The sequence below is a fragment of the Melanostigma gelatinosum genome (assembly GCF_949748355.1).
Source record: "Melanostigma gelatinosum genome assembly, chromosome: 2".
NCBI lineage: Eukaryota > Metazoa > Chordata > Actinopteri > Perciformes > Zoarcidae > Melanostigma > Melanostigma gelatinosum.
The window spans coordinates 14,077,108-14,090,365 of record NC_136635.1 but is presented as its reverse complement, the minus strand read 5'-3'; the positions used below and the strand labels follow the sequence as shown (position 1 = coordinate 14,090,365).

General features: G+C 38.9%; 1 protein-coding gene across 1 annotated transcript; it reads right to left on the bottom strand.

Moving 5' to 3' along the window:
* Window positions 1–4,662: 4,662 nt before the first annotated feature.
* LOC306788190 (uncharacterized protein) lies at window positions 4,663–13,001 on the bottom strand. The gene is made up of 11 exons (XM_079283593.1): window positions 12,744–13,001; window positions 11,262–11,350; window positions 10,873–11,022; window positions 10,453–10,586; window positions 10,140–10,276; window positions 9,888–9,981; window positions 9,183–9,300; window positions 8,708–8,931; window positions 8,391–8,562; window positions 8,152–8,279; window positions 4,663–7,997 (listed from the first exon to the last, which is right to left on the bottom strand). Exons 2-11 carry the CDS (start codon window positions 11,347–11,349, stop codon window positions 7,680–7,682), a joined length of 1,563 nt encoding a protein of 520 aa, XP_079139719.1. The 5' UTR covers window position 11,350; window positions 12,744–13,001; the 3' UTR covers window positions 4,663–7,679.
* Window positions 13,002–13,258: the final 257 nt, after the last annotated feature.

The following is a 13,258-nucleotide window of genomic DNA, read 5'->3' as shown; positions in this document are numbered from 1 at the left end:
TCTGAGCACAACACGACCCTGGACTGCCAGTCAGGCCGACAAAAGAGAAATACAAGCGCTCTAAAGACAACAGACAACACCATCAAAATGGATGACTAGCCTACACTGAGTGAATGGCATTACGAAACTCCAGAGATGGAACAAAAGAGGAGTAGAAGAGCTAAAGTGCACTGGTGTACCATGCTAGATGAGAAGCCTCCATGTTCTCAATGAGGAGAGACAGAGAATTTACGCAACACGGCAGCACTGTGTTGTAATGCATCAACCCTACTGAGAGCGGCACTGTCACTACCACTCTTCATAATCAGCAGGAGCAAACACCAGCCATGCATTGTCTTTGGGGCAAAAAAAAAGTGTGCGTTTGTGAGTGTGCAAGCGTGCAAGGAGTACATTTACGTCCTTGTGTTTGTGTGCATGCGCATGTACTGTGTTTGCGCGTATGAACGTGTGTGTGTATATGTGTCCGCCTCCACGGCATCCATATTAAACAGTTTTGGAGGTGACTGTGCTTCACTGGATGTCATGAATATAAGAGAAAGCATCCATCTTCGTGGAATACAATTTCACAGGTAGTGACAGTAAAACTGACTCTACCCTCTGACTGCAGACACACAGAGAGAAAAAGACGGAGTGCGGAGAAGGGAACGATACAGAAACACAGACATAGACAGACGAGGCTGCCAGCCGTCTTCGGATTTTAAGCACAATGCTAGATTTTCCAGCTGCATCGCATATTAAACTTAGGCTATCATGTTCTCATTGGTTAAATTCCACTGAAGTCTAACCACACTGATTGATTCAGCTTGATTCAACACATGCTGACCTTATTCAAGCTACAGTTTCTGTGAAATGGGCCTAATATCTGATTCAAACTCATCAGAGAGGCAGATATTAGGTCACTTTTCAAACTTCGCCCATGCTTAACAAGCAATTACAATTTAAGAGATGCAAAGTCCAATTCAAGCAAAGATGTCGGAAAAACTTTTGAACCTGCAAAGATATATTTGTGAAAAGAATCTTTATTTAAAATCCTAAGCCAGAGAAATGTTAACTCAGATTGACCTCATTCTGAAAGAACAGTTTCTGAAGACTAAACCCCACACAGCATCTTTTTCAGTGAAATAGTAGACATTATCTACAGTTCACCTTTAAACTGTGTGCCATTATTTTTAATTAATTACCTGATAAAGACACATGTATGTCTTCATCTACAGCGATTTTTCATTAATGGTGTGAAAGTGGAATCACAGGTGGGAACTTTCACAATTATACCTGGTGTATCACAGAGTATAATTAATCTCATTAACTAATCAAGGGGAATTCTTCCCGTCTTACAGTGAAAAAAAATGCACAGTATTTAACACTAAGCTAATTATCTTAGACATGTATGGGATGATGAAGTAATTCGGGCAATTAAATCACAATTAACACTTAAAGATTAAGTGATTATTTCATTCACAGAGACAGTCATGGGTTTAGGGGAAATAACATAATATGAGCTTTACATTAGCTGTAAAAGAGTAGAAAACATCAGGGGCATGACTAGAAGCACAAAGAAATAAGAATTAGTTGAGGAGAACAGGGCAGACTAATGGTAAATGACAGCTGTCTGGAGGCCATCACTCGTTTTTGAAGATGGAAGGAGATACTTCTTTTGTCACAGCCAATCATTACAGCCTTGAACATCAGCAGGAAAAACAATGTCAAGTTCAGGTTGAAAGAACAAAGTGTCCAGGAGGCAGAAAGAATTGCACCAAAAGGAACATGGCTCACATATGAAAACAACTACAGCGGAGCTGACAAGCAGCAGAACCCAGATGCAGAGAGGAACACCGGCGATAGTAACTGGCTCCTGCCGTTTGAGAATCCAACCAGAAGGAAACATTCCAGAACGCACTCTGCTTTCTTGTTTTCTGCTCTCTTTGCCAGCGTTCACAAGAAAACATGGTTTTCCTCCTACCAAATTCCTGCACATCTCCTAAAACATTTTGCAAGTAAAAAAAAAAGACAAAGTCCATGCAAAGGTGTGTTTTTGTCAAGTGTACACACTGTTCCAGTTTTTGTCTGTTTCAGTCAATGCCTCTAAAGGATGTACATGCAATTCCCAGAAGGAGGAGACATTTTACGAGCATGTTTTATTTTAGGACTCTGTTTCTATTGCTTTTGCATGTTAGTACACGTCTCCAGCTCGATCGTACGGAGACAGCGATATCGCCTGTGTTGCGTTTGTGTTATTCTCTGGCTCGGGTGTGAGACTCTATTTCTGACCATTGCTTTCGCTTCAGCGGGAATCTCCAGGACTCGCCACACGCTCCATGGACATGAGTTGATGAAAAACATGAGTGACAAGATTCATGGCTATCAGAGCAGCTGATGAAAATGGTAAGGCGAGAGGAGGATTCAAAACAAATTTAAAATCAACCCTTCTCTCTTTTTGTATTATTTCTATTCAAAGGGGAACACATAAGATGAGGAATACAGATATGTCAGGAGACAGGGAGAGAATAAAAAAAATAAATAAACACACCGCCCCCTCCTTCTGTCCCTAAACCCTGAATACCCCACCCATGTCAGGGGCAAAACAAGAACAAACAGAAATGACCTTTTGTCTTGGACACTAAGACCATCGCAAAAATACAACAATTCAAACATTTTGCATTTAAATATGCAGAATATGAATAGAAAAGAAATTCGCATGAAATTATGAATGAATGAATTGTGGAAATACTGTATAATTTACAGTATTTCAAAAACCTCCTCGGTAAATAAGATCAAATAAAACGACAATGCAAAAATAATCCATCTGATTTCTGCATGAAAACTAAATGAAGAAATAGATTGAAATGTATGTAAAACATGAAAAAATGTAAATGAGTATTCATGATGATTTTAGTATTTCTTTGACATTACATAAATTGTTCAAGAAGGGACAATACTGGCATATTTTCTCTCTTTTGATGGATTACATTGGTGGCGTTTTCACTGTACTGCAAAGTCAAGCATGATTCCATCACGCTTGATTTTGCAGACACGTCATGGGATCCAGTCCGATCAGGCTGTGACTTTGGCAGAGCGGCCAGTGCTAAAGCAGAACAGCCTCTTTCACTTTTAGCTCTTCTCAGCGGGGTCAACTGATTCCTACCAGATGCATCTGTACATAAAATACACCATTAGACCCAGCCAGCGGGAAGTCCCTTAGTTAGGCTTAAATGAACAGTAAAGCATGTAACAATAAAGGAAACTAAGATGTCATAATTTAACATCATTTTGTATTTCTTACACACACAGCAGGTGAATTGTGTTGTTAAACAAAATAAATTAGAAGTAAATTGTTCCTGAGATTTCATGATTATGACTTAGAAAATGTAGGATATACGGATATGGTGGAGTTTACATGTTCAATATTTTATATATCACAAATCTTCTCTGTATACATTCAACCTTTTTTTTAAGTGTTTTATACATGCACAGTACTGTGTGAATACTATATATTTTTTAAAACTTGAGATAACATGCTGCTTACTGCAACGGGAAATAGAAAAGAAATGGCACAAGTCACAACACCTATGCTGCAGGCGGCTGAATTGGTTCTTCAGCGAGGGGCGAGGGGCTCCAGGGACAGAGGGAGGAAATGGCTGCTATGTGTGTTTGAGAGGAGGTTAGCAGAGGGGAAGGCTGGATTCTGCTGTGGCCCAGATTTTCTCCAATCCCTTTTGTCTGTTCATTCCCTGTTTGAGTGGCTTTATGGAGAAATTGCTTTTATTGTGTCCGCTCAGGAAAACCAAACGTAAAAACACCTCCAGCATTCAGTCTGAAGACAATGCTCACAAAAGCATCAAGGAAATTTGTTACCGACCAGGATCAACGCATCAACAATGTGCTATCATTTTTCCCAGTTGTTCTAAATGACATCTTACTGTTAAATAAATACCTCACCACATGTTGCTCCAAAGAAAACTCTCAATGCGTGACGCAACTCCTCGAACAATTTCTGGATGGAAGACCACAGAGGTCAATCTGTGGTCGTGTGTGTCTCGTTTTAATTTCAGCTGCAGGACATTTACTTGCTTTTCTCTGCAACTTGCAAAGTAGCAATCTGAGACATGCATCATTATGAAACAAATTAGTCTTGAAAAAAAGTTTTCAGCATTGAACCACAACATCTAACATACTGTATATGCAACATGTATTTTTCCATACCTCTATTAATTTCACATCTGCGAAAACCAAAAGCACATTAACGCGACTGAATAACAGTAAAAGCAGCAAGAGAAAAATCACGCCTGAGTTGCATCAGGGGTTCTACGGCATTTCAGCAAGCGTGTGCGAGTAGGTTCTATTTCTTTAAGATAACAATACAGGGTTCTCTCAGATGAAAGTCTACCAAAAGAGCGCCTGGCAGAAAATAAAAGACTGAGTTCTGCAGGTGAAGCCATATTCACTGTGTAATTCTTTAAACTCACGGAAAAAAAATACAAAGAGGGAGAAAGGGAAGGAGAGAAAACATTACAGATATTGTTATTTCTGTATGCATTACAGTACATTTTGTAAATTGTGAAATCTAGGTTCAGGGCTTTGAGACTGCACAGTAAATTTGTCGGAGTAAATTTTACTCAAATTGAATAAAATTTTACTCAATAAAATACAACATTTGGTCCCAGTCTATATAGAGTAAAATCTACTCTTGCCTCAGAGTTAATGATTCAGAGTATTTTTTACTCTATTCAGTGTTTGTATTTAACTCTAGATGATGATAATTTACTCTATGTAGCATAAAATGAAAACAACTCTACTGCCATTTTACTCAACTTAGAACTATTCCACTCCACATAGAACTACATTCCACTCCACATAGAACTACATTCCACTCCATATAGAACTACATTCCACTCCACATAGAACTACATTCCACTCCATATAGAACTACATTCCACTCCATATAGAACTATATTCCACTCCATATAGAACTACATTCCACTCCATATAGAACTATATTCCACTCCATATAGAACTATATTCCACTCCATATAGAACTAAATTACACTCCATAGAGAACTAAATTATGATTAAAACCTGAGAGAACTTACTCTGGAAGGTTATCATTAAACCCAACAAGTTAAATAAATCAGATATCAGTATTTACCAAAGCACAATTTATTATTTTGTATTACAAATGTGCAATGTATCCATACATATTTTACAGAATACATTTTGGACCTTTGGAACACTTTGGCCTTTTCACTATGACATCATAGGAAACAGTATGGCACAATAAACAAACTTGCATCATCACACCTGTATGACATTTGTACATCAAATGCTTTATAACAGAAAATCTCTTTCACATCAACTACATGAGGTCCGTCTTTTGTGCACACAACTTTATATGCATTAAAATGCTCATCAAGACACACTGTTTGCAGGGCAAATGTAACAAACAATAACCTCTCATCTTTCAGAACTACATGGTGGATTTTGTGAAAAACTGGCATCTCACAATGAACCTTCAGACAAACGACTAAACCCGTCCGATACATATTTCCATGGTGTTTGGCCCATCTAATATTTAAAACCTTGGTGTCAATTGGTACCTGAATAGTCTCAGCTATCTCATAGCCCCAGTCTAGCACATTTAAAGCTACCATATTACCTGGACCAATTATCACTTCATTGGGATCAAATGTCTGCCACCTGTATGCTATTTGATTTTGGTGTTTCTTGGCCAAAGTTTTAGTGATATTTTTGAAGCTTTTTAATTGTTTCTTAAAGAAATGATGCTTTGCTTCATAGCGCATGCACCAACTATGCAAAAGTGGTCCAATTTTAAGAATACACATAGGGTAATGCACCATAAAATGATGTTTTGGTAGCAGCCTTTTGTTTGGAAACAAATGCTTGAACAACCTGTGGTGTTCCACGATTAAGTGTTTCAAAAAAATAGTAATACCCTTTGATAACTTTGGTGAAAATACAATGTTTACAATTTGAAGCAAAAGCAGTAGCAAATACCAGTGTTGATCATTTGGACAAACCAAGTCTCCAAAGATAAGTGGTAGATTGCGAAGTAAACACCAGGATTGGATTGCATTCAACCCCAAGTCATTTGAGTCCTCCCTTAACTTAACTGTAGGAGGTTTGTTGTTTTGCTCCATATAGCCATAGTTAAAACTCCTAATTCTACAGTCTATTTCTTTTAATGTTGTGTACTTATCTTTCAAGTGCAGTAATAGAAGTTTCATTTCATATTGTGCCACTCCCTCCAAGATATCGTGCATAATATCGACAGAGAAGTTTTCACATGTATTGAAATATTGCAAGGAATTTAGAATGCAAGAACGTTTAACGCCCATCACATAGGGAAGAGTGGGATTTGTCTCCATCATTTGGCAATGTTCCGCATGAAGTGCGCGAGTTCGCAAAACTATCTTGGGTGAATCTTCATTAAACTCAGTCTGAAAGTCTTCTTTCTCAGCAAGACAGAAGCGGCAACAATATCTGGCACTGAATGATTCAACAAAACCAAACAAACTGTGAAGACCAAGGTTGTCACCTGTAACTTGGACAATAGTTCCATACACTGGCTGATCATACAAGGGGACCCGAATTCCATCCTTCTCAAGTATTTTAATATCCTGCATAAGTGGATCAAGTATTTTAGAAAAGCCATATGTTTTAACATCTTGGGCATGAAATAAAGCGACCAAATGAATATTAAGCAGATTTGAGTTGTACTTGGGAGAAAAATTCCGCAAGGTGAAATAGAGTGCACCTAATTTATGTATTCCCCGTTTTGAGCCTAAAGGATTTGCAGTTTCAAAATCATCATAAAAAAGCTGAATCAGAATGGCATGCTTCTGTTTTGAAAATAGATCATGACTCTTGAAAAGATCTCCATCGCACAAGTCATGAAGATTTTCTCCTGAACTTGAAGTCTGCATCATCTCTTTTATGTTAGGATGTTGATAAATAAATTGTAAAGTTTTCAAAATAGGGATGTAAACTAATTTATCAGTGACAACAACCTGATCATAAGTTCCAGTGGTGCGATTGCGTAGGGTATCAAATCTTGTACCAAGAACATATTCAACTAAGTCTACCCTTCCCCACTTCTCTGTAAAATACTGCCTTCTTTTACTCTCAGAATTTAATACACCATAGGGATTTTCCATTTTTTCGAAACACTGATCAATTTTGCTCTCAATGTCGCTTTTGATAGGCTCCTGTAAAGATAGACACTTCTTCACAGATTCTTTTGCTTGATTATGGATATCGTCAACAATCTCTTCCATCGAAATTACCAAAGAGTTAACAGTTGTTTCACTTACGCCTGCCACTTTAAGTTCGGCTACTGTTGCAGCGCAGCTGTCTACAAGACTCCTTTTGAGAAGGACTGAGTCAGAAGGTGAACTTCTTGCTGGCAAGTCATCAAAATTACTTGCTGCTAAATCTTCAGATGTAGATGGGCCTTCACCAGGATCAGAACAAGGTTCATGTGCTTTATTTAGATGCTTTCGAAACCCAGAAAAAGTGCCATAAACTAGTGAACAACCAGCCTGACCACATTTAAGACGAAGGGTCTTTCCTGAACAAAGTCCGTGGATCAACTTCAAGTGTTTTGTCAGGGAATTGGTGTTTGCCTGGGGGATTTTGCAAATAAAACAAAACATCTTCGTATCAACTCAATGCAGCATCCGAGCCCTCAACTCTGCAACCCTTGGATTCACCTTAGTGGTATCAACATCGATTTCAAAGATCGTGGTTTGCAAGAAGTTGTACACATTTACCAGATCCTGGTTGTACGAAGTACCAAAGACAAAATGAGCTTTGAAAAGCTCATCAAAACAGGCAAGTGTGTCTGGTGACTTACAAGGTATTGCATGCTTGTCAATCACAATGAAGTATTTGTGAATCAGACTCTTCTGGGTCCCCACAGCTAGCAGGTATGGTTGAAGGCTTTCCACGATGCCGTCCAGATGCCCCTGGATGCTCATCCCAGTCTGTGACAGAAAAAATAATGAATTAGTCAGCTATAAAATTAGTCAGTTTAAGGAAATGTCTTAATTGACCATAATCTTAAAAAGAGGATTGAAAGGTTTAGAAAAGGGGACAGAACAGTGACGATTTTCCAGTTTAATTGAACTGTAACCTCACCTTAATGAATTTCACAAGACGGTCACTGGCTTGTCTGGCTGAGAGTTTTCCTGGTCTCTTGCGGCCATGTGGTGATGGTGGTAGAAGGTGGACAAGAACCAAAATGGATGACATGTCACTGTCCCATCCTGGAAGTAAAAATTCATAAACAAGCATTTACTACAAGCGAACAGTCAATCCATTTTTCATTCAAAAACTATTCTCTCTTCCATAACTATGATCCTTAACTTTTAGCATACCATTTTCCACGTCTGTTGTGCATTCAGCATTTTGAACCAGGTCTTGAAGATCGGCTGTCTGTGTGAGGCCACGGCTTTGTTCGAGGACTTTCTGTTTGTAGATAGTAGGCCATCTCTCCAGGAACTTTGTAGTAGCAGCATCCCCAAACATCAGACCAAAGTCTTGGTCAATCTGCAGACAAGATAGAATTGGTCAAAACAGAACAGTAAACATTATGGTGTAGCACCATGGTCATGACAGATCTTACAACCCTACCCAGGCTATTGTAGAACAGAAATAATATTGTCATGACAGTGGCAGTAGAACGTTCACATACCAGTCCTGCCATGTCCAGGAATCTTGGAAACGCTGTGAATAGTTCAGAGGACTTCACTGGGTCATGAACCATGTCTTGGCGATAGGTAAAGGTCTGCTTCATCTTCTCCTTCACAGTTGCTTCATCAGCTGTATGCTTCATAAGCGCAATGGCCTCGCAGCACAGGCTTTCTGTGGTTAGCCCGTTTTCCACTCTGAATGAGTCTCTTTCTGCTTTTGGACCACCTGTAATAGTGGTGGCACTTTTATCAATTACTGGGTTAGTATATGATATTATGTCCTAAGATATAAGAAATAAGGCTTGGAAAACTCTGCAAGGATGGCCATGCAGGCACTTACGTCTCCAGAAGAAAAATAGGATATATATATATATATATATATATATATATATATATATATATATATATATATATATATATATATACATTATATGATTATTCCCTCATCATGCATTATGAATTAGACTTCACACATACCAGTTAGTGTTTGTGACTGACTGCAGGTCTTCTTTTTTCCCTCCGATGCTTCCTTCTGAACAAATTTCAGTCTCCATGCCAGATACCCACTCCCATCTTCTGCATTGTAATAATGCTCCTAAAGTAAAAAGGGTTATTCAGTTTGATTGAACAAGTTGAAATAGTTTAATCTTTCCCCAAAAACTATCATATTTCCTAGTATTGTGATGAGGCCTTTCTTTCTAATGACAGTTATTTTGAAAAACAGAGGTTATTGTATTACACGGTTAGTGTTGTGTCTTGTTAATGGGCTAACCCTTGCGGTGCGAAAGTAAACTGAGCTTTAACACCGCCAGAGTTCAACTTACGGGGAAGGCAGAGATGGTGGCCATTAGGGCTGTCACCTTTTCCAAAAATAACACTCGAACAAATATGAAATGACACGCAATACGTTAGAGCGCCCTCTGTTGGGTGACAAAGTAAACTACGTTAAACAGTCAGCTGTGGATATAGACTGTACATTTTTTATTCAAATGAGTCATTAGAGTTTGAATGTTAATTACATTCAAACAAATGTTCAAAAAGTGACAGCCCTTGTTGCCATGCAGTAATGTTTACAGATCTTTATTTGAAATAAAAACACTACCCATCTGTAAAACAGCAGTTGAAATATTTACATTCCAAGCAAGTGAAAAGTAAATAAGTTAGACGTTTTAATGTACTTACATAGCCTAACTTGCTCCTAGGATCGGCCAGGTATGGGTACAAGGTAGTGATGCCCCTTGCGTAGTCCTCTTTAACGCGCCTTGAAGGACTTGTCCTACACACAAACACACAGACTTTACTATATGTGCTCCAATCAAAAGTATTGATGTGTAAATTCCACCTGCTAAAAGAGGGGTGTTGTACTGTGTCAATTCAAGACACACATGTGTATTAGGAGTGCAGGTATGTAATAATAACAACATGACAACATACCCATGTTCACTTGTCATATGTGCGACCAATATCTTGACCATATCACGTCTTCTGGCATCCGTTAGGCTTTTTGTTCGGGCATACTCATTCATGATCCTCTCTCCTCCAGGTTTGTTCTTCAGGATGTCTTCAATCATCTAAGTGGGAAGAACAAAAATGAACACAATGAAACGTTTAAAACAATAATGACATCAAGTATTATCAAACAGAATGGCCACAATTTTACAACTTCAGTTATTCAGCCATTTACCATTCAACCTTGGCATTTTTTTTAAACCTTCAGAAAGGATGCAAGGGAAACTGCAGAGCTTACCTGAGCTAGATGACTTCCCTCATCTCTTTGTCTTGTAGCAGGACTATGCTGCAATATAGTGGTGTCGTCCGAGTCCCTCTCATTGTCTCCACTGAAGCTTGCAAAGGAGGAGCATGAAGGGGAGCTCAAAGAATCTAGAAATCATATTAACATTGAACTAATGTGATTAACAATGTGACTATAAGACAATATAAGTGCACACATCCATTATTAGAGGAATGCAAATATTTCACATTGTATCATGCCCACAACAGTTCCAGAAATTGTGGAAAGGGTGAGCAGAGATGATTTCAAAATATCTAAATAAGATTTTAAAAAACCCCAACTCAGATATATTAAATTGTCTTGCATATTCAAAACATGTTAGATTGACCAAGCCGTACAGATAAATATGAAGTTATAAGCTAATAAGTAACTAACCCTCAAGATTTGGGTCTTGGGGTAGACAAATCTCCAGCACACCAATGTCTTGTTTCTTTAGTAGAAACTCAAACACCTCCTCATCAACTTCGGTCTTTGATTCATCATAGACTTTTAAGTCCAAGGTTGGAAGGTCAAATTTCTTGGCAACTGTGAAGACAAAATACCAAGGGACAAGCTTAGTGATGAATCGGTTGTGTATTTGCAGAAAAACATAACAGACAGCAATCAGAAGGCCATCTTCACTTGAACATTGTAATCCCAAAACTGACAGTGTTCCATGCAGACCTTTGCTATTCCAGGGAAAAGACTTTCAGGTATGCAAAACATAGAGTGACATCCCAAGTGTATTGTTCCACAGGTTAGTGTGTGCAATATTTTTCACTCACCACAATCCAAAAATGATTTGAAGGTTAGTTGCCCCTCATAACAAATGTACTTCTGACGATCTCTGTACTTCACTCTTACAGCTTGCATCCTTCATGACAAAAACAATTAAATTAGTTTCATTATCAGAAACAGCTGACTGCCAACATTAGTAATACCACAGTAAGCCAACATTAGAAAGACATGATGCATGGACTAATAGTAGGTCTCCACAAGGGTAAACTATTTCATTATAAAAACGAGGGACATTTTAAGCACGTCTTTATTACGCTGTACTAAAGGGACCTGTTCATTCGCTTGAATCGCCAATTCGCGTCACTCCAGTCTCATAGTGGCTGTGCATAGACTTTGTATGTAATCTACTGCGTTTGGCGTGAACACATCATCAGAAATGTAACCAGTTGTCTCATCTTGAACAATGTCTACTTCACCTGGTTGTCTCCGACTTGGCCGTCTCTAGCATGCCACAGTGCAACAGATCAATCAGCTTATGCTGCGGAATTCTACCCGCACTTCGCGAGTGGCCCGTGCCAATGTCAAGCCCAGCTAGTTTTAGCAGTCAACAGAGTGAAGTGCATTTTTTCAAAGTATAACACACATGTTGCATCGACCAGGGTGCTGATGAACTGCAGCGAAACACAGTCCATCAACACAGCTCTTTTCAGAGTCAAATACACGTGTTGGCGGCAACAAACGCAGCTAGAAACAGTCCAACAGTCATTAACAGCTCTTTTCAGAGTCAAATACACGTGTTAGCGCAAACAAACGCAGCCGGAAACAGTTGCTTAAAACAGTCGTTAACAGCTCTTTTCAGAGTCAAATACACGTGTTAGCGCAAACAAACGCAGCCGGAAACAGTTGCTTAAAACAGTCGTTAACAGCTCTTTTCAGAGTAAAATACACGTGTTAGCGCCCACAAACGCAGCTAGAAACAGTCCGTTTAAAACGGTTTTTAACAGCTCTTTTCAGAGTAAAATACACAGGTTAGCGCCAACAAATGCAGCTTAAAACGGTCGTTAACAGCTCCTTTCTGAGTAAAATACACGTGTTGACGCCAACAAACTGCAAATTCTACATAGCCATTTTCACAGTAAAATGTACCTGTTGCACCAACTAACTGCAGCAAAAGACAGCCCCTCTACACAGAATAAAACACACATGCACCTGCTCAGTGAAGTCCGCTGGCTACTGATGATAGCTAATACTACTTTATTGAGACTTTAATCCAGGTGTGTCGACGTTAATATGTCCATAAACCACCAAATATTTTGCGAATTGATGTTAATGCGTTAGAAGCTAACGTTTGACTGTGACTAAGTTATGTGAAAACGTTAGAAGCTACCGTTAGCATCTGCTAACGCGAACAATCAGAAGCTACGGCTCATATCTGACAATGCAAATAGTGAAGTAACGTTAGGTTAGCTGCAATGTTGCTACACAATGTACCTTACACACATGAAGTTAACCAAAACGAATGACCTTACCTGACATGTTATTTCAAATGCCGTCTTCTGTTCCTCACTTCAGCCCTTCCGTTCCATAAAACGTCAGCTCATTCCAGTGTAGCGAGAGGTGTCATGGCGGCAGAAACGAAACTTAAGGAACCGTTGTGGGCGTGGTCACGCTGTTTTACTCCAATAGATTTTATTCTGAATATTTACTCACACTCTACTGGCTACTGGAAGTAATTACACTCCAAAATGATTAAATATGACTCCTTCAGTGGAAAATAATTGTAACTCCGGAAAAATTACTCTCCCGTTTTTCCACACACATTCAGACGCACTAAGAGCATAAAACTGAAGCATTACCATTCACGTTATTATACACAACATTTCCTATTCCCTTCTCTTGGATGAGCAATTTCAATGGCTCTTCTTCCATGCCAGGAGCATTTGTGAACATAAATGATAACGCAGGCTTTTACAATCAATGTGCACTTCCTTGTTTTCTGGCTTTAGGAAAACCATAAAGCCCTGCATCTGTGTGTGTTAAATGA

Excerpts from the sequence above, each read along its gene's own strand:
- LOC306788190 (XM_079283593.1), bottom strand. The coding sequence starts at position 11,349 with ATGCAAGCTGTAAGAGTGAAGTACAGAGATCGTCAGAAGTACATTTGT. Across the intron at positions 9,982-10,139 it reads CATATGACAAGTGAACATGG|GACAAGTCCTTCAAGGCGCG; the intron begins GTATGTTGTCAT and ends GTTTGTGTGTAG. Across the intron at positions 8,932-9,182 it reads TCAGTCACAAACACTAACTG|GTGGTCCAAAAGCAGAAAGA; the intron begins GTATGTGTGAAG and ends CCACTATTACAG.